Source organism: Phyllobates terribilis, unplaced genomic scaffold, assembly GCF_046119375.1.
Source record: "Phyllobates terribilis strain yellow unplaced genomic scaffold, ASM4611937v1 Scaffold_11__3_contigs__length_659146591, whole genome shotgun sequence".
Taxonomy (NCBI): domain Eukaryota; kingdom Metazoa; phylum Chordata; class Amphibia; order Anura; family Dendrobatidae; genus Phyllobates; species Phyllobates terribilis.
This window is the reverse complement of record NW_027362771.1, coordinates 253,774,070-253,794,311: the sequence shown is the minus strand read 5'-3', so window position 1 is coordinate 253,794,311 and position 20,242 is coordinate 253,774,070. Positions and strand designations below refer to the sequence as shown.

Sequence of the window (20,242 nt, the reverse complement as noted above, 5' to 3'; positions counted from 1 at the left end):
GATCACTACCTCCTTGAACTGGAGGTATGACATACCGGACTGGCCTGCACATCATAATGGCACAAAAGCGTTGTACATTGCCATGTGCATGGCCAGCTTCTTGTACCACACCTTGGTTTTTCTCATTGCACTGTATGGCTGGAGGACTTGATCAGAGAGATCAACTCCCCCCATGTACTCCAGTACACAATGTGGTTTGTGGACCTTTGTAGAGGTACCTTGTACAGTGCTGCGGGTTCTGCCATTACCATGTATGGTGGTCAAGAAAAGGACATCACTCTTGTCCTTTTACTTGACCAACACCATGTTGTCGCTACATTGGGCTCTGCTCTCACCCTTTCTGAACAGCTGCCCAATTATTGTCTTAGGGAGGCCTCTCTGATTATTGCCGGCAGTACCACAGGCTGCGGTAACTCGCGCCGAGAGGGACTTCAGGTGTGGGATGCTGGTATAAAACTTATCTACGTAAAGGTGATAACATTGATCCAGCAGTGGGTGCACCAAATCCCACACAATTTTCCCACTCACTCCCAGGACAGGGGACAATTCAGGGGGTTCAATCCGGGAGTCCTTCCCTTCATAAACCCTAAACCCGGTCTCAAAGTTGGAGTCATCTCGGGGAGGACACTGCGTTATCATTGTAATGCAAAAATTTTTGGATGGCCTCAAAACATTTACATGTCATGGCCATTCGGAACACTGGAGTTTTGTATTAAACATCAACACTCCAATATTGCCGAAGTTATGGCTTCTTCACTTTCCCCATGTGAAGGACCAGGCCCCATAACATCATCATTTCTACTGCGTCCACAGGAATCAAGTTAGAAAATGATGAAGGGCGGTTTTGTGCCAAAAATTGCTGGACGTACAAATTTGCTTGGGCCACCATGAGGTTTACAAAATCCTCAGAGAAAAATACTTTTAAAAAGTAAATTTCTGTGAGGCTGGTTGTGTCAAATCTGATTCCTTTTTGCGCCACAAGATCAGGAATCAGAGGTTCATAATGTTTTGGGGAGTGAGGTCCATACGGGGTCAGTAACAGTGAGTGCTGGTTCAGTTTCTGTACTGGGGCATCTGTGTGGCGGTTCAGCATCACAAGAGGAGGAAAATTAAAGGAAAGTGGGATCCTCTCCCTCACTATCAATATCGGAGGCAAGGAAAGTGTATGCCGCCTCTGCTGAATACAGTGATTGGGACGAGCAAGGCATTTTTTTATGTATGTGGTGTTTGTATGAGTACCAAATTTTATTCAGTTGGGTGTGTGTGTGAGTGCTTGGTGCAAATTTTTCTCATTTAGAAAAGAAAGAAAAAAGATAAAAGAAAAAAGCAACAATCACAGGTTGATCACTGATGTGCGTCAGTGATCAGCGCTCAATGGCTGTAGGACGGATGATTATTTTTTTCTGCGCAGACACAAACTCAATTCAGTAAAAAATACTATAGTAGACGACAATTACTACAGTATATTTTACTGTTCCTAATCAAATTATTTTTTTTTCTCTTTTCCCAAAAAAACAAAACCTACAACCGGAAGTTGAACACTGATGTGCATTAGTAATCAGTGCTCCACGGCTGTAGGACGAATGGATGATTCTTTTTTTCCGAGCTGATACTAACTCAATTCAGTAAAGAATACCGCCGTATACAATGATTACTACTGTTTATTTTCACTGTCCCGAATCTAAATGATTTTTTTTTCTTTTTTCACAAAAAAACAACAACCGGAGGCCTGTCAGTGATGTTCGTCACCGACAAGCACTTGACGGCTGTAGTGCACACGTCCAGATGTGGTGCAAAAAGGAGATAAATAGTGATGAGGGAGTATGTTCTGTTAACCATTTAAAGCTGTCAAACAGTCGCAAATCATGAGCACGGAGTGACTGAAACATAACACCCGAGCACGTCGTAAATCTCAAGTAATGTGCATGCTCGCTCATCACTAGAGATAAACAGTTGTTGCCTTCTCACCAAGCTGCTTGCCTATTGTCCTGTAGCCAATCCCAGCCTTGTGCAGGTCTACAATTTTGTCCCTAGTCTCCTTAGACAGCCCTTTGGTCTTGGCCATGGTGGAGAAGTTGGAATGTGATTGATTGAGTGTGTGAACAGGTGTCTTTCATACAGGTAACGAGTTCAAACGGGTGCAATTATTGCAGATAATGAGTGCAGAGTAGGAGGCCTTCTTAAAGAAAAACAAACTGGTCTGTGAGAGCCAAAATTCTTGCTGGGTGGTAGGTGATCAAATACTTATTTCATGCAATAAAATGCAATTTAATTATTTAAAAATCATACAATGTGTTTTTCTGTTTTTTATTTTTAGATTCTGTCTCACAGTTGAAGTGTACCTACAATAAAAATCAGTAATCAACCTGTGATTGTTGCTTTTTCCTTTTATCTTTTTCACTGTGACTCCCCGGTGCCTGCGCACTAGACCACTGCAGGGAAAAATGGGGCCGGGAGCAAAAAAAGAGCGCCTGACGTTAAAAGCGCTTTTCGCATGTGCGGGAAGTGAACGAGAACAGTGCACGTCACAGGGCCCTGTGATGTGCAGGGGAGGGGAGGAATATGGAATTTAAGCAGATAGGCTTGGATTTCTTGGTGTCCCCTGGGCACCAGCATATGAAAACGGATTTTATAAAAATACATTTCTCTGCAATCAGAGTGCTAATATGGGACATACAGGTATGTATAGATTTACTTTTCTATAACCTGTATGCCCATATTAGAGGTCTGATAACTCCCAGGGGGTGACAGATTCCCTTTAAAAACGCAATGAAAGAAAAAACTCAAGTAACCTAATTTAGTTAATAAATGCAGAAAATCAGCAAAAATCTGCAACATCAAAAACTCACTAAATACTCATTGTGGGAACGTAACCTTAAAAATAAAGAAAAAAGTTATAGCCAGGTAAGGCAAATTGTATGTGAATTGTGTATTTATCCATTTTGTGTGAAATTTAATCTTCTCCTTAAAAGTAAATCTAAATTATTTTTTTTGTGTGTGTGGGAGTCACTGGGCACCTTTGACGCATCGGCTTTGGAGGCTGTTGTAGGAAGTCACGATTAGTTAAAATGTAGCAACTCTTCAAAATGTGATAGCTGTTTTGACCCTATGTACCAAGACTATCTAGAGAAAAAGTGGGCTTTTTTTTCATAGCAACCAATTACAAACTTACCGTAACTTTACTTTGTGGTTTAGAATATTTAAAGAGGATATTTTAGCTCTTCTGAAATGTATGTTCTAATAATTACTGTTATTACCTATGAAATAACCATTCGGGAACATCTCCTTTTAGCTCTGTTTTGTGCTGTTCTTATTTTATTCCTGGAAATAAATAAATTGACAACTGGGCATTACAGTTCACATTGTCAAAGGGGCGTGTTACTAGTTTCACGGAGAGCACTGATTGGACAGTATCAGTGTGTTTGAAGAAACACCGCAGACTGGTAACCTCACCTGTCAAATTATTCAGAAGTTTTATATAGGGAGAAAAGATTAATGCATTGCACAATTCTAAGAAAGTATGCTCCAGAATTGTAAGATTATACATAAAGATGAATGTGAATCAAATTCATGTCACGTTTTTAGGAATTTACTGAATTCAACAAATTAAAACCATTTGTGATGTTTCACACAAATCGTCTCAAATGGTCACCACCTCTTTACACATTGCAGAAGATTTCATTAGGCAGAGAATGCTGACATGACATCAGGCATGGGCGGGCATCCCTATAATATATCGAAGCAATAAGAGCACGTTGCCACAGTCAGGAGAGGCTATCATAGCCAGTATAAAAGCAGAAACAGGGAATGCAGCAGCTGTCTTGTGGTGAATCTGAAAAGTGAGAGGATGTCACTGCATAACAATAAAGACAAAGAAAACAAAGGCATAAAACACATTGAAGATTAGTGTGTGAGGAAAAGAGAATAATCCAATTTTGATTGATGGTAACAGAGGTGGAAAAGCTACTGTTACCATCCGTTTACCCATTGCCATATATTTTGAGGCTTACTAAAGCTGTGTTTGCATTAGTAAGCTTGAAAGAGGCTGGATATAGTTGTAAGAAACGTCAGAGATCCAGACACAATCTTTCACAGCAATTGGAGACCTAACAGTAATCAGATTTTTGGAAAAAATTCAGTGATGGTGGTAAACTTGAATATCAAAAGTTTCATTCATCTCTAATTATTAAAATATAATTATTTATTAAAACAGAAATTTTAGCAAAGCTGACCGGTCTTTAAGGTTGGGGCTTCACAACGATATGTGGTAGAACTCAAATTCTCAGACAAGTCACTTTGCCAAAAACATTTCTGCAACTTGGTGTCGTGAGTCTTTTTTTTTTTTTGCTGCGAGTTTTACTGTAAGGAAAAAAAAAAGCGCAGGCATGGCAAGTGACTAATGTGCGGCTAGAGCCCGTCAACAGAAAATCCAATACATTTCTAAACAATTGTGAAAGTGACGCACTTTAGGAAATTTTTTGATGCAATGTCATAATGCAGCACCACAATCTCACTGTCCCCGCTTATCCCTACCTTAAATCTGATTTCTGCCCATATCTTTATTTCTCATTCATACAAAAAGTTGAGTGATTGATCTTTATAAACAGTACAGTATAAAATATCAAAAAGCCTACAAAGTGTAACACAATTGACATCACTGTATTCAAATTTGAAGCTGCAGAGGCAACGTCCCCCCCCCCCCCTTCCCCGTTAGCTTATCGGATAGTGACTTCAGTTCCTCTATGAAACTGTCACTGTTATCCTTTAATTTTACATGATTTTTCCCCATTCTCTTTGCCCATTTGCATGTAAATGTGAAGGCTTTTAGCTCTGACAGCAGTAGATATAGTTGTTTCTGTGAAACGCCTCCACGTGCTTAAGCTGCCAGTTCCGGAGGTGAGAGAAGACAGCTGATGTGAAAAGAGCTCGCCATGTACCTTTACTATAATGAGGCCTGCTGTTTCTATATATTTAGATGTTCACTGAGACACTTGTCTCTTATGGCCAAATGCATTTCTCAATACTTTTGCCACCATATCTACTCTACTTTTACAGACCTAGCTTAAAGAGATTGCTCCCTTTCAATTGGCCGTTGCGCCAACGTCACCATGACATCGCGGTAGCCATTCGCTGTGCCGTGTAGACAGAACACCCTATTCAGAATTGCTGAGGCCACTGATTGGCTGCTGCAAAATGGCTGTCATTATAGTATTGTGTTATTAAAAAGACTGCAGACATTTTAGGGCACTTTCAGATATCTGAATGAATTCAGATGATTCATTAAGAGGGCTCATTCACCTCTTAATGAATCAGTTTTGTCTGAGAAGTGGCACGTTACTCTGTGCACCGCACCACAAATCTTACTCCATTCAATGGCTTGAGTACGATTTCTGGCGTAAAGAACACCACAGCTCATAATAAATTAAAGGAGCTGTGGCGTCACCGTTTTGGCTTAGCTGGCTGAAACTTGATGTGAGATGCTAAAAGTCGCTACATTTTTGCACAACTCTAAGTTGCGCAAAATTGTTGTGGCTTTTCAAAACTTTTTACGCCTGTTTTTTGCTCTAAAATTTTTGATTAATCATATCTTGTGTTACTTGATTTTTATACTTGATCAAACAATAATAATAATTTTTATTTATATAGCGCCAACATATTCCGCAGCACTTTACAATTAAGTGGGGACATGTACAGACAATAAATTCAATACAAGGTGAGACAGTTTAAACAGTAACATTAGGAGTGAGGTCCCTGCTCGCAAGCTTACATTCTACAAGGAAATGGGGGGACACAATAGGTGGAAAGTGCTTGTTATTTCAGGTCTGGCAATTATAATAAGTCTGGATCATATAAAGCTGTATGATCCGGTCATCAGCCTGTATGTTCAAGTGCAATACTCAATTACCGAGTGCAGTTATCGTGTGCATGGAGGGTGTAGAGACAGATGAACAGTAGGGAGCAGATTCTGAATAGTATTTAGGAGGGAACAGGGGAAAGTTAGTTTACTGGGTATTTGAGGTGGTAGGCTTGTTTAAAGAGATGGGTTTTTAAAGCGCGCTTGAAGACATCGGGGCTAGGCATCAATCGGATCGTCTGGGGTAGAGCATTCCAGAGAACTGGCGCAGCACGAGAGAAGTCTTGGAGACGGAGGTGCGAGGTTCGGATTATGGGGGATGTTAGTTTTAGGTCATTTGTGGAACGGAGGGCACGTGTAGGACGATAGACTGAGATGAGAGAGGAGATATAAGGTGGTGCATTACTGTGGAGAGCTTTGTGGGTGAGAGCAATGAGCAATTGGACCCTGTAGCGAATGGGTAACCAGTGTAATGACTGGCACAAGGTGGAGGCATCGGTGAAGCGGCTGGACAGAAATACGACCCAGGCTGCCGCATTCAGGACAGATTGGAGAGGGGAAATTTTGGTAAGAGGGAGACCGATCAGAAGAGAGTTGCAGTAGTCCAGACGAGAGTGAATAAGAGCGACAGTAAGAGTTTTAGCAGTTTCAAAAGTGAGAAAAGATCGGATTCTGGAGATGTTTTTAAGATGCAGGTGACAAGAGCGAGTGAGTGATCGGATATAGGGAGTAAAGGAAAGGTTAGTGTCGAATATGACCCCAAGGCAGCGGGCGTGCTGCTTGGGAGTTATGGTTGAACCCTACAAGGTAATTTCGATGTTAGGTAGAGTTAGGTTAGTAGAGGAGGGAAACACAAGAAGTTCAGTTTTGAAGAGATTCAGTTTAAGATGGAGGGAGGACATGATGTTAGACACAGCAGACACACAATCCTTGGTATTTTGTATTAGGGTAGGGGTGATGTCAGGGGAAGAAGTGTATAATTGGGTGTCGTCAGCATAGAGATGATACTGGAACCCAAATCTGCTGATTGTTTGTCCAATAGGGGCAGTGTATAAAGAGAAGAGGAGGGGGCCTAGGACTGAGCCCTGCGGAACCCCGATAGTAAGGGGATGAGGAGGGGAAGAGGAGCCAGCAAAAAATACAGTGAAGGAGCGGTCAGAGAGGTATGAGGAGATCCAGGAGAGAACGGTTTCCTTGAGGCCTATAGAGCGGAGCATAGTGAGGAGGAGCTGGTGATCCACAGTGTCAAATGCTGCAGAGAGATCCAGGAGAATCAGCAGGGAGCAGTGACCTTTGGATTTGGCTGTTAGTAGATCATTAGAGACGTTAGTGAGGGCAGTTTCAGTGGAGTGTAAGGAGCGGAAACCAGATTGTAGAGGGTCGAGGAGAGCGTTATCTGAGAGATAGCGGATTAGACGGGAGTGGACCAAGCATTCCAGGAGTTAAGAGATGAAAGGAAGATTAGAGACAGGTCTGTAGTTAGCAGTGCAGTTCTGGTCCAGGGATGGCTTTTTAAGTAAAGGAGTTATGATGGCATGTTTAAATGAGGAGGGAAAGATACCTGAAGAAAGAGAGAGGTTAAATATTTTAGTTAGGTGAGTGGTGACCACCGATGAGAGGGACTGCAGGAGATGTGAAGGAATGGGGTCACTGTTGCAGGTTGTAGGCCGAGAAGAAGCGAGGAGCTGGGTAACTTCTTCTTCTGTAACAGGCTCAAAGATGGCAAGTGAGCTTGAAGTGCGGCAGGGAAGGGGATCCAGGCACTGAGGAGATTGGGCTGAGATGTCCTGATGGATGTGGTTGATTTTTTCAAAGAAATAAGAGGTCAGATCCTCCCCGCTGAGGTTGGTGGTGGGGGCCTGTGCTTTAGGTTTCAGGAGGGAGTTTAAGGTTTCGAAAAGTCGTTTTGGATTGTTGGACATTGAAGTGATGAGGGTGATGAAGTAGTATTGTTCGCCCAGATTAAAGGCAGAGTTATAGGTTTTGAGCATGAAATTTATAGTGGATGAAGTCCTCTGCTAAAAGAGATTTTCTTCACTGACGCTCAGCACACCTTGAGCAACGTTGAAGAAAACGTGTTTGCATTGTGTGCCAGGGCTGCCGTTGTCTGTGTCGGGTCTTTCTGCGAGTAGAAGGAGCTGCTTCATCTAGGGCACTCTTCAGTGTATTATTGTAGTGTGACAATGCTAAGTTTGGACAGGAGAAGGAGGAGATGGGGGCTAAAGATGTGTGGAGATTGTCCATAAGCTGCTGGGTATTAATGGGACGTGTATTCCTATAAGTGTGGTAAGTGGGGGTGTCCCGGGTGAGGAGACAATTCTTGACAGAGAAGGAAAGAAGGTTGTGGTCCGAGAGCGGGAGAGGGGAGTTGGTAAAGTCATCCAGCGAGCAGAGACTGGAAAAAAACAGGTCCAGAGTATTCCCGTCTTCATGGGTAGGAGAATTAGTAAACTGTGAGAGACGGAATGAAGAGGTTAGAGAAAGTAGATGAGAGGCAGATTGGGAGAGGGGATCATCGATGGGGATGTTAAAGTTGCCCATGATGAGGGTGGGGATGTCACAGGATAGAAAGTGAGGAAGCCATGTGGCAAAGTGATCCAAGAACTGGTGGGAGGAGCCTGGAGGGCGATACACAACTGCCACTCGCAGGGAGAAGGGTTTAAAGAGTCTGATGGTGTGGACTTCAAAGGAAGGAAACATAAGTGAGGGAACCGGGGGGATGACCTGGAAAGCACATTGTGAGGAAAGGAGCAGACCAACCCTCCACCCTGTCTGTTGTCAGGTCTGGCGGTATGTGAAAATTTCAGCCCACCAAACGAGAGAGCAGCAGCAACGGTGGTGTCTGGCTGCTGAATCCAGGTTTCTGTGATAGCCAGAAGGTTAAGGGAATTAGATAGGAAAAATTCATGGATGTAAGTTAGTTTGTTATACACAGACCGTGCGTTCTAGAGAGCACAATGGAAATCGATAGGAGAGAGCATGCACTGAACGTTAATAAGATTAGCAGGGTTTCTATATGCAGCTGGAGGAGAGTAATGTATGCTAGTGAAGGGGGGCCCAGGGTTGGGGGAGATGTCGCCTGCGACTAGTAAAAGGAAAAAGAAGAGAAAGAGCAGGTGGTGCAATGATTTGTATGAACGTGCTGTATGGAGGTAGAGGATGGTTTGCAGTGGGTGAGGAATGTCAGTAGAGCCTCAGAGTCATACATGGGAGAGGGGAGAAGGGAGGGGTTGATATAGGGAGAGTGCACAGAATGTGTTAAATGGCGGGCGAGTTGTGAGAAAGCAGAAGTGAAAACAAATAAAAAGCAGATTGATAAGACTAATGCATAATGCAGTATGACTGACCGTGAAGCATGTTTGTATGAATATCTTATGCACCTTCCCTGTCTCCTGCCCTGTCCAACTGCCATTGTATAACTGCACTTTTAACTATTGCACTTAAAATCTATTGCATGCGTGACCCAGCACGCGTGCTATCCCGAGCCAGAGCTGAATATATATGAAATGAAATGTCTACTAAAATCCAGTACCAGTTGGTCATACTGAGTAATTAGTCAAGGGTAAACACTCAATGTTAAACAAAGAGGCCATAACAATGCCTTTGAATCAAGACACTGAGAACCTATAATTGTCCAGTAAGCTGCCAATTAAAGCAGGCATCTAAACTGTCTAGTAATAAAGCTATTCTATATGTAATTTACATGTGTAATTCACTTTGATCACATGGATTTATCTTGTGGTGTTAAGTATGGTATTACTATGATCTTATTCTTCTGTGGTGTATCGAGAGCTCTGTGCATTATGTCGTCAGTGCACAGTAATGTAGTGATAATATTTGTTTCGCTGATCAGCCGCAATGACTGATGTCTGCTGAGAACTTTAATACAGCTGTAAAGAGTTATCTGTCTGCTGAGCAAACAGCCTGGAAGCTGCCATCTGCTGTTATGTTTTTTTAAAGACTGTTGGCATACATATTACACAGGAGTATCCTTCCTTGTTATAAATTTGTGTAAGATTACATGTGATAGTATTTAGAGAAAATAGTATTCATATTAACACCGTGGTGCCCAAGCCTACTTAGGCCTTAATGCCCGGTCATTTATTTATTTTGTGCCTCTCCTCTTTGCAGCAGTTATATAGATTTTTTTTCATTGAAGTTTGTTTGAGGCTGTGTCATGCCAGACAAATTGTGTTTTTTTATATGGCTGTTTCTGGGGATCGTGTAAATTACTGTGCAATTTTTAATTTTTCTTTTAAGTGATGCAAATAACAAAAAAATATATTTTCTGTGGGAGTTTTTTTGTAGCCAGGCCCATTAATGGTGACTTTGTGAATTAGGGGCTTTGCACCTCTATGATGCACGGATAGGGTGCCGGGCATCCACCCTAATCGAATAGTAGAGGCGTGTAATAGGATGCTGACTAGGCACGGTGCCGCGAGTGTGTGAATTGCGCCCTATTGTAAGTTTCATCTGTCTGCAGCTTTAGTGCTAGGCAGTCGCCCCTCCAGTGAGAGTGGGTGAGAGTGATTGTTCATCAGCATTCTGCACCTGTGTTACCTCCTTCTTACTTAAGGGGGCCGGCTGCGTTCTGGTGTGCATTTTTCTTGACATCTTGGCTGGTGAGTACCATTGCGTTTTTGCTGTTTTCTAACTGGAGTTTTTTTGTAGTAGGGCCTTAATTATTTATTACAAATGTTATAGACGTATTCATATTTTTTTACCATTATCCGTCCCCAAAGAGATCATATAAGGTCATATCTGCAGGTTAATAGCGTTTTTTCATGTGACAGGTTCCCTTTAACATGCCAAGCTGAACTGTAACTGGTGGTAATCACATCTTGTGCCCATAGTTTCAGCCAAAGTTCTGATGAAATCAGCTATTCTGGTCTAGTTTCACCTTGTGTGCTTGGCGAGTTTAATGTTACGATATGGGGTGATGAACACCATTTGTTTTTGTTTTTTACATAACTTATCTTTACAGTTGTTTTGGCTTTATTTTTATTTTTTTTTAATGCAGAGCTTCAAATTCCCACAGCCAAGTAATCTCCATAGACAAACATTGCTAGCAGTATGAGTTTACTGAAGAGCTAATTGACGTTATGGCATTGTCACGTTGGACTGTTGGCAAGAGACGACCATTGTCTTCACATATCTTTAGCCGTGTAGTGTAAATGTGAAAGCTAACATGCTGGTCTTGTTACACATGAGATTCAATATACTAAGCTCCCATTCTCAGGCTACTGGTGGCTTCATATAATTACCATGTTATGTTAAGGATATGTCTAAGCAGAGAATTTGAAGCCTTGCATCTGATGAACGTAGACCTCTGTGGAAATATTGGACCCAAAAATGACATAATGATAATATGAAGATCCACCGCAAGGCATACCGTATATAATATATTATAATTTTTTTTTATTGTTTTATTTACTTATTTATACTACACTGGTCCAATTATAGAAAATGGCGTAATTTGTGAAAAATGTTTATTGTATTCACTTCAACTCTGCCACACCTTATTTAGTTACACCTTAATGATAACTTACAAATTCAAACAGATAAATATCACCACAGGGCAAAATGACCTTGGAGAGATGCAAATTTCCGATATATAGTTACCCTAAAAGAGCAAAGCACCACTAGATGTATATATCTCTCACGAACAGGCCATTAAAACGTATCCTTTATTATATCCGCTAAAACATTATTTACATAGGGATCTTTCTCAATGGGGTTAATAAGTTAAAACACCCAAATCGGCCAATATTAGATATTCAAATGTAACTTTCAACCACATATTGATTTGATAGCAATTGATCACATGGCACCACGGAGTACCATCAATTCATGTTCATTAGGCAAATTGTAAATGTATAAAATCTCATACAAACAACATAAGACACCCCACCATGATTAATCAATGCCTTTAGCGTTAATGGCATGGCACACCTCCTATATATAGCCTATGGTTATGTCGTCACATAGGAAGCCGTCCCGCTTTTGTAATCACCTAGAAATAAGATGTGTCAGATACAACTCACCAATAGCAGGATTTCCCAAACAGCCCCCATAGATGACAAAATAACATGATAAACAGTAGTGTGTCCTGACACCCCTATATTGATGTGGTGCACTTCCTAATGAGCAAACCATTGTCATCAGTCATGTGACATTACATCACATGACACATCAGCCAATAGCATGATCCTTCATAGAGAGAAACGCTGATGGCATCCATTTCAGGGATGTGAAGCTCAGATATTGATAGACTTCAACAGTCTCCATATATAGTATTATATCAAAGTGATCGCCTGTTATATGGATGCGGCACTATTTTTAATGGCCAGGACAAGCTTCCTAATTACAGGAACATTCAGTCAATTGTATAGTATTAGATCTTCTATTACAACATCCAATTATGTAGCAAAATAAGTTTACCATTCATTGCAATGGATTAGCATCCAATATAATAAGTATATGTATGAATGTAATAAATAAGTCACACGTACATTACAGACCAAAAGTTTGGACACACCTTCTCATTTAAATATTTTTCTGTATTTTCATGACTGAAAATTGTACATTCACACTGAAGGCATCAAAACTATGGATTAACACATGTGGAATTATATACTTAACAAAAAAGTGTGAAACAACTTAAAATATGTCTTATATTCTAGGTTCTTCAAAGTAGCGACCTTTTGCTTTGATGACTGCTTTGCACACTCTTGGTATTCTCTTGATGAGCTTCAAGAGGTAGTCACCGGAAATGGTCTCCCAACAATCTTGAAGGAGTTCCCAGAGATGCTTAGCATTTGTTGACCCTTTTGCCTTCACTCTGCGGTCCAGCTCACCCCAAACCATCACGATTGGGTTCAGGTCTGGTGATTGTGGAGACCAGGTCATCTGGCATAGCACCCCATCACTCTCCCCATCAAATAGCCCTTACACAGCCTGGAGGTGTGTTTGGGGTCAGTGTCCTGTTGAAAAATAAATGATGGTCCAACTAAACGCAAACCGGATGGAATAGCATGCCACTGCAAGATGCTGTGGTAGCCATGCTGGTTCAGTATGCCTTCAATTTTGAATAAATCCCCAACAGTGTCACCAGCAAAGCACCCCCGCACTATCACACCTCCTCCTCCATGCTTCACGGTGGGAACCAGGCATGTAGAGTCCATCTGTTCACCTTTTCTGCGTCGCACAAAGACACGGTGGTTGGAACCAAAGATCTCAAATTTGGACTCATCAGACCAAAGCACAGATTTCCACTTGTCTAATGTCCATTCCTTGTGTTCTTTAGCCCAAACAAGTCTCTTCTGCTTGTTGCCTGTCCTTAGCAGTGATTTCCTAGCAGCTATTTTACCATGAAGGCCTGCTGCACAAAGTCTCCTCTTAACAGTTGTTGTAGAGATGTGTCTGCTGCTAGAACTCTGTGTGGCATTGACCTGGTCTCTAATCTGAGCTGCTGTTAACCTGCGATTTCTGAGGCTGGTGACTCGGATAAACTTATTCTCAGAAGCAGAGGTGAATCTTGGTCTTCCTTTCCTGGGGCGGTCCTCATGTGAGCCAGTTTCTTTGTAGCGCTTGATGGTTTTTGCAACTGCACTTGAGGACACTTTCAAAGTTTTCCCAATTTTTCGGACTGACTGACCTTCATTTCTTAAAGTAATGATGGCCACTCGTTTTTCTTTACTTAGCTGCTTTTTTCTTGCAATAATACAAATTCTAACAGTCTATTCAGTAGGACTATCAGCTGTGTATCCACCTGACTTCTGCACAACACAACTGATGGTCCCAACCCCATTTATAAGGCAAGAAATCCCACTTATTAAACCTGACAGGGCACACCTGTGAAGTGAAAACCATTTCCGGTGACTACCTCTTGAAGCTCATCAAGAGAATGCCAAGAGTGTGCAAAGCAGTCATCAAAGCAAAAGGTGGCTACTTTGAAGAACCTAGAATATAAAACATATTTTCAGTTGTTTCACACTTTTTTGTTAAGTATATAATTCCACATGTTTTAATTCATAGTTTTGATGCCTTCAGTGTGAATGTACAATTTTCATAGTCATGAAAATGCAGAAAAATCTTTAAATGAGAAGGTGTATCCAAACATTTGGTCTGTACTGTATATAATTTTATAGTGGACTATCACCATTATGCACCATCATTTTCATACGATAGCCCAAACAGATATCATTCTGTAAGAATTACTGCATAGGATGATCTAAAATATATATCTTTGGTTTTTAGGAGTATCCAAACAAAGATCCAGATTATTGATCCATATTCAACAATAACAGCCATTGGGGGTTCTCCAACCAAAGGTTATTACAAACCATAGACTATTATTTTTGTGTTTAGAATTCACATTAGTAAACAATCAAATTAGCCATAATTGATAAAAAAAAATAATAATCCCTTTAATCAGACAGAATATAATGTAACCTCCCTAAATAAACACACTATATAAAAATCATTCATTTAAACTACCTGGGTACAGTGTTTTTAAGGCAAAATATCCATTTTACCTTTTCTTTTAGTAACATCTGATCAGTATTGCATTTTCCTTGCTTTAGAGTACTGTTTTGAATAATTACATATATTAGTTTTTGTATTTCTATAACAGAATTCTTTCTGGTTTTGTACAATATATATTTTATTATCAAGGCTCTCCAGTTTCTATTATGATTTGATAATACACTATGAGCGTAACTATTTAGGCACTTTTGTATTTTGGATAATTAATTTTATTATTGAACTACAGTGCTGTTGGAAAGGATAATAAACCTAAAACCTGGATATTTAAGAAAGTAGAATGAGATTTTGTCTTTCTTAGGAAAATATCTTTGTGTGCAGAATTATTATGCAACTAAATGAAAAACATAAATTTTCCCATCTCAATTGTTTATTTTCATCTGTTAAAGTGAGAATAGTAACCAAACAACTCAAAATGTGGAAAAATAAATTTCTGACATTTCAAAAAACAATAAAAAATCAGTGACCAGTATAGCCGCCCTTCTTTTCAATAGCAGTCATAAGTCTTCCATCCATAGTCTGTCAGTTTCTTAATTTTGGCTATCAGCTTTTTGTGATGTACCAACCATAGAATCCCAGACACTGTTCAGATCCCAATCTGCGCATGCGCCACCTACAGCCACCATTTTCCCGAAGCTCATCACAGGGCACTGAATGGGCACGCCCAGGCACAGCATCATTGCCTTACTCCTACCGCCATAACCACCCTCCTGAAGTGGCGACCCTGCCTTATGTGACTCTTCTTCACCGCCACTGACCCCACCCCTCCCTGGTAAGCTCACTTTTGATTATTAGACGAACCTCCATTTTCTTCCCAAATTTGGATGAAAAAAAGTGTGCCTTATAATTGAAAAAATACGGTAAATCTTTTTTTTGTCTCACTTTGCTTGAGATAAATAAGCTGCCTAGTAATTCTGCACAAATTGATGAACCCCCTCCCTCATTACACAAAAACGCATCACCTGATCTGCTTCATCCAGTAAGCATTCAAGTTTATACAGCTTGGAGTTGGAAAATCTGCGTAAAAATGAGGATGTGGTCAAAATATTCACTGGCCTAATAAATGTGCACATAGTGTATGTATGAATATGGACTACAATTGGCTGACATGTTTTGGTGCACAAGTAGTTAGTCTGTAGGTGTACTGTCTTTACTTTGTGGTTTTATGGTGCTTACGCAGCTCTCCACTTGGGTGGCTTCTGTATTTATGAGTACTGTTTAATGATTACATATCATTATTAGGTTTTTTTTATACAAGACCAGTCTCCCTCCTTTTGTATAATACATATTTATTATTATTATTATTATTGAAGCTCTCCAGTTCACCTGTTATGACTTGATAATATATGAGAATGTGTACTACACTTGGTTGTCATTATTCACTGATACAGACCTGACAGGAGACACGATTATCATAAACACAACGAGCAATTCTTTTCTAACTATTATTAAAAATCTAAATGTAGGGACTTGTGTGCCAGACAAATGATAGTCAGTGGGGGAGATTGTTTATAATATGAGGGACATTATTTTGTGTTTGTCCCCTTCCAAATTAGTTTTGGCCATTTGTCAGTCAGAGTTGTCCACTGAAATGTGAAATCTGCCTGCTATGGGTAACGGCCACATTATTAGCAGTTTTGTGCACAAGACTAATTGTTCTCGTGGAGTAGGATGTTCAAAGACTTAGGCTATGTGCCCACAATGCAGAAATGCTGCATATTTTTTACGCTTCTCCCTGGCAGGAAAAACGCATGCGGATTTTACATGCGTTTTTCCTGCCAGGTAGAAGCGTTTGTCAAGCGTTTTTGCATGCATTTCTGCATGCGGGTTATCAAGCGCTTTTCCAAGCGATTTTAGCATCACTTGGAAAGTGCTTGACAACTTGTTCACACTATATAAATCCATGCAAACAGCATGGATTTATAGTAGTGTGACCAAGTTAGTTAAAAAAAAAAAGAATAAGTATGGTAAAAAATAAAGATTATACTCACCTTCCGGTGTCTTCCCGGTGTCATCTCTGCTGCGTCCGGTCTCTTGCAATGCTCGCGGTGGTGTGAAGGACCTGCGGTGACGTCATTGAGCCATGTGATGGGTCACATGACTCAGTGACGTCATGGCAGGTCCTTCACAACAGCGCGAGCAGTGCAAGACACCGGACGGAGCAGACAAAACACCGGGAGGACAACGGAAGGTGAGTATAATCTTTATTTTTTATTACAGTTTCTATGGTACCCGGGTCTGGTTGAGACTCTCCTCTCCTCCAGACTAAGGTACCATCTGCACATAGAAACACATAATATCCGTGTGTACAAATGTACTGACTCGGATATTATGCGTTTCAATGCAAGTCAATGGCGGCGATTTCGCTGCGTGTCCGCAAAATTAATGGACATGCTGCGGATTTTTGAGCGCAGCATAAACGCTGCGGAAAAATCCGCAACATGGGCATTGACATTGTGGCTTGTCATTGGGGACCATGGGGGACGGATTACCAAGTGTTTCCCAAGCGTTCATGCTGCGGAAATTCCGCAGCATATACGCTTGTAAAACGCTACTTGGGCACATACCCTTACTGTTACACCTTTTTATTTTTTTTTTACTTAAAATAGCTGTGACTTTGTAAGTGTCACGGTCATTGTTTTTTTGCTACAGAAATGAATGTTCTACTCTATATTCTAATACTAAGTCGTAATGTATCTTTGTCTTAATTTTTGCTTCCAGCTATGTTAGCAATGAATCAATTGTAATCCCTTTCCACACTGTGCCATAAATAAGGCAAGCCGTTACTTCTGATTTGGCTGTTTAACCCCTCAGGTGCCGCCGTCAATAGCCCCCGCACGACATGTGATGTGCCAGAGGGTTGCTATGGCAGCTGGAGGCCTTTGTTAAGCTGGTCTGCCATGTATGTGAGAGTATTATGCCCTGCCTAAAGCAAACATAATATATTGCAATATAAAGTCTAAAATATATAAATAAATACAATAAAAATAAATAAATAAAATTAAATATAAAATTACAAAAATGCAATCCAATCCAAAGAGAGAAAATTGGCACCATGTATGCACTCAGTCCATATATATTTTTCTGGATATTTCAGAGTATCCCTCTCAAACTCCGTAACTGCAAGGTGTGGATCATGGTTATATAGACTCTAGTAGTGCCCAGCCCAAAAAACACAATACTAAATCCACAACGACGGTAAAAGGTAGCACTCAACCTGCACCTTTCAGTCCTTTATTTTTCGGCATCAGGATGAACATGGCGGAATCAATGGTGCTATATAAAGAAATTAATAATAATAACATAAAGATAAAAAAGGCTAGGGCTTTTTGCCACCGTGCATCGCTTCATTTATGGAAATATTGTACAGTACAAAATTATGTATGGATATGATCGACAACTGTAACAACAACCAAATATAAAAGTAATGTTCTTTTTCCTCTTGAAAAAATAAATTCTGTCATTGCTTTTTATTTATTTGTAGCTTCATCAAAAGCAATATAAGTAATTTGATAAACTCTACGGAGCCCATAATAGTGGCAATAACAACTAAAACTCATCTCAACAAAAAATCTGTCAATTGAAAAATAAAATGTTATGGCTCAGAGAGTGTAGACATAAAAAGGTAATGTTTTCTTTAAATGTTTTTTTTTATATTGCAAAAGTAAACACAAAAAACAGGCATAATGCAATCGTAACAAAACCTTGCCATATCATTTTCATTGCAATAAAAAAAATCCCAAGACGCAATCATGAGATGTATCTTTTCTTTTTTTGTTTTTCACTCCACTCAAAATAAATGATTAAAAGTTGTCCAATTTATTATATGTACCCCCAAAAGGTGCTAATTAAAAAAACATTACTTCCACACTAAACAGTCCCACACATGGCTATGTTCATAAAACATTTAAAAATCTATGCTTCTTAGTATGCTGTGTATTAAAGAAACAATAAACATAGACCATGCACAAAATAATATCCCAGCACATCATTTATTCATTCCAACTGTCTTTATATCCTATTTTGTCTCGTATTACATGTGAAATTGAGAAATATATAAATCTTCTCCAACCCAGTGTCACATTTAGATTAGTCATGTCTTTCTCCCCCTCCTCTTTATCCTGTCCTCCTCCTCTCTATCTGGCTGTAAGACAACTACCTGCACCAGGACCCACTTTGCTCTGCCCACCCTTGGGATAAACTGCACATTCTCAACTGTTTATCAGACAAAATATAGAACTAATGACCAAAGATTTCCAGTGTTCTCTGCAGAATTTTTGCAAGACTGTCAGAAACATTTAAAAATTGCTGCAGAATGCAGTGGGAGCAAGTTTGGAGTATGTTTACTTTCACCATTCGTTCCTAGGGTTAGTGTACCTTAATGACCCAGAGAAGGCATGTCCTCAGGGGTTAAGGCAAAGAAAAAGCCAGTGTAATATCTCTCTTTTTCTATGTATTTCAGGTACTACAGTGCAACCATTTTACAGATGTCCGGTGTGGATGATGACAGACTGGCTATTTGGCTCGCCGCTATAACCGCATTTACAAACTTCAGTTTTACACTTGTTGGTGTTTGGCTTGTGGAAAAAGTCGGCAGAAGGAAACTCACGCTTGGAAGTCTTACAGGTATGTGAAGAGTGCAAGAATGCTGTAACCTGGAAAATACAATTTTGTGTATTAGTGCGGTTGTTACAGTTTTAAATGAACTTAATATTTGGTACTTAGTGCTATCTCATTTATATTATTAGCAAGGTCTATAATTAACCAAAAAAATCAAGTACTGTCTCTAAAAGGTTTTTTTTTATATTCATTATTTTGACATTTAGCTAATAGTAAGCTTTTGAAAATATGTATGTGTTCTCTTATTTTCAATGTTTCAGTGTCCAATATTTCATTGGCTAACTTTCAATTCAGTTAATTAATGGCTGTATTAGGATGGCCCCACTGTTAAATGTAAAGCATTACCTCTGAATATTCTGACATTTTTTTTTTTGTAAATCTGCCACAGTTCCAGAGGTATGGACTTTATTTAGTGGTTATGGGTGGGTGTCTTTAGGCTACACTACATAATTACAGTGTGAGCAACACGCCCTTGAAAAAAAACATAAAAATGATCATGTTGGTGGAAAAAAAATATTGTACTTGTTGGATTTCAACATACCCAATTTTTTTGTTCTGATGAGAGATGAGGCTTTCCCAGAAATGCCAGCAAACTTTTTGTGGAAGTTTGAAGAACGTTTGTCTAGCTTTATAGTTTTGTGACACCTACATTTGCTGTCAAATGATGTTAACTACTTGCTGCTTTCTTAGTGTGGTGTTAGATGGCTACATTGAGGTATATGGGACAAGTGTTATATTGAGAAATGTCACAAAATGGCACACACATTGTTGTCATCCACACAGCCACTGGTTGCAAACCACTACCTCTCTGGCCCAGATGTCACCTCTCTGCTGTCCAGAATTCCAGCATGTCTATCAGCCATATCCTCCTTCTACTCCTCCTGCTACCTCAAGCTCAATGTGGACAAAACTGAACTCATTCTTTCCCCCATCTCGCATATCTTTCCCACCTGATCTTTCTATCACAATAAATGACATCACTCTTTCCCCTTTACCGACAATCCGCTGCCTCGGAGTAACCCTTGACTATGCCCTGTCCTTCAAACCCCACATCCAAGCTCTCGCCACCTCCTGTCGCCTCCAGCTCAAATATATTTCCAGAATCCGTCCTTTCCTCAACCCTCAATCTACTAAACTGATTGTGCATGCCCTCATCATCTCCCGTCTCGACTACTGCAACATCCTCCTCTGTGGCCTACCTGCTAGCACTCTCGCACCTCTCCA

The 20,242-nt window shown here is 40.2% G+C and overlaps 1 protein-coding gene across 1 annotated transcript in view; it reads left to right on the top strand.

Moving 5' to 3' along the window:
• The window catches only part of SLC2A13 (solute carrier family 2 member 13), a 272,698-nt gene that overhangs the window by 215,443 nt on the left and 37,013 nt on the right, over positions 1–20,242 (top strand). The window contains exon 5 of the mRNA XM_073652171.1: positions 18,861–19,024. Within this exon, the coding sequence (XP_073508272.1) occupies positions 18,861–19,024 (164 nt within the window). The remainder of the gene's footprint in view (positions 1–18,860; positions 19,025–20,242) is intronic.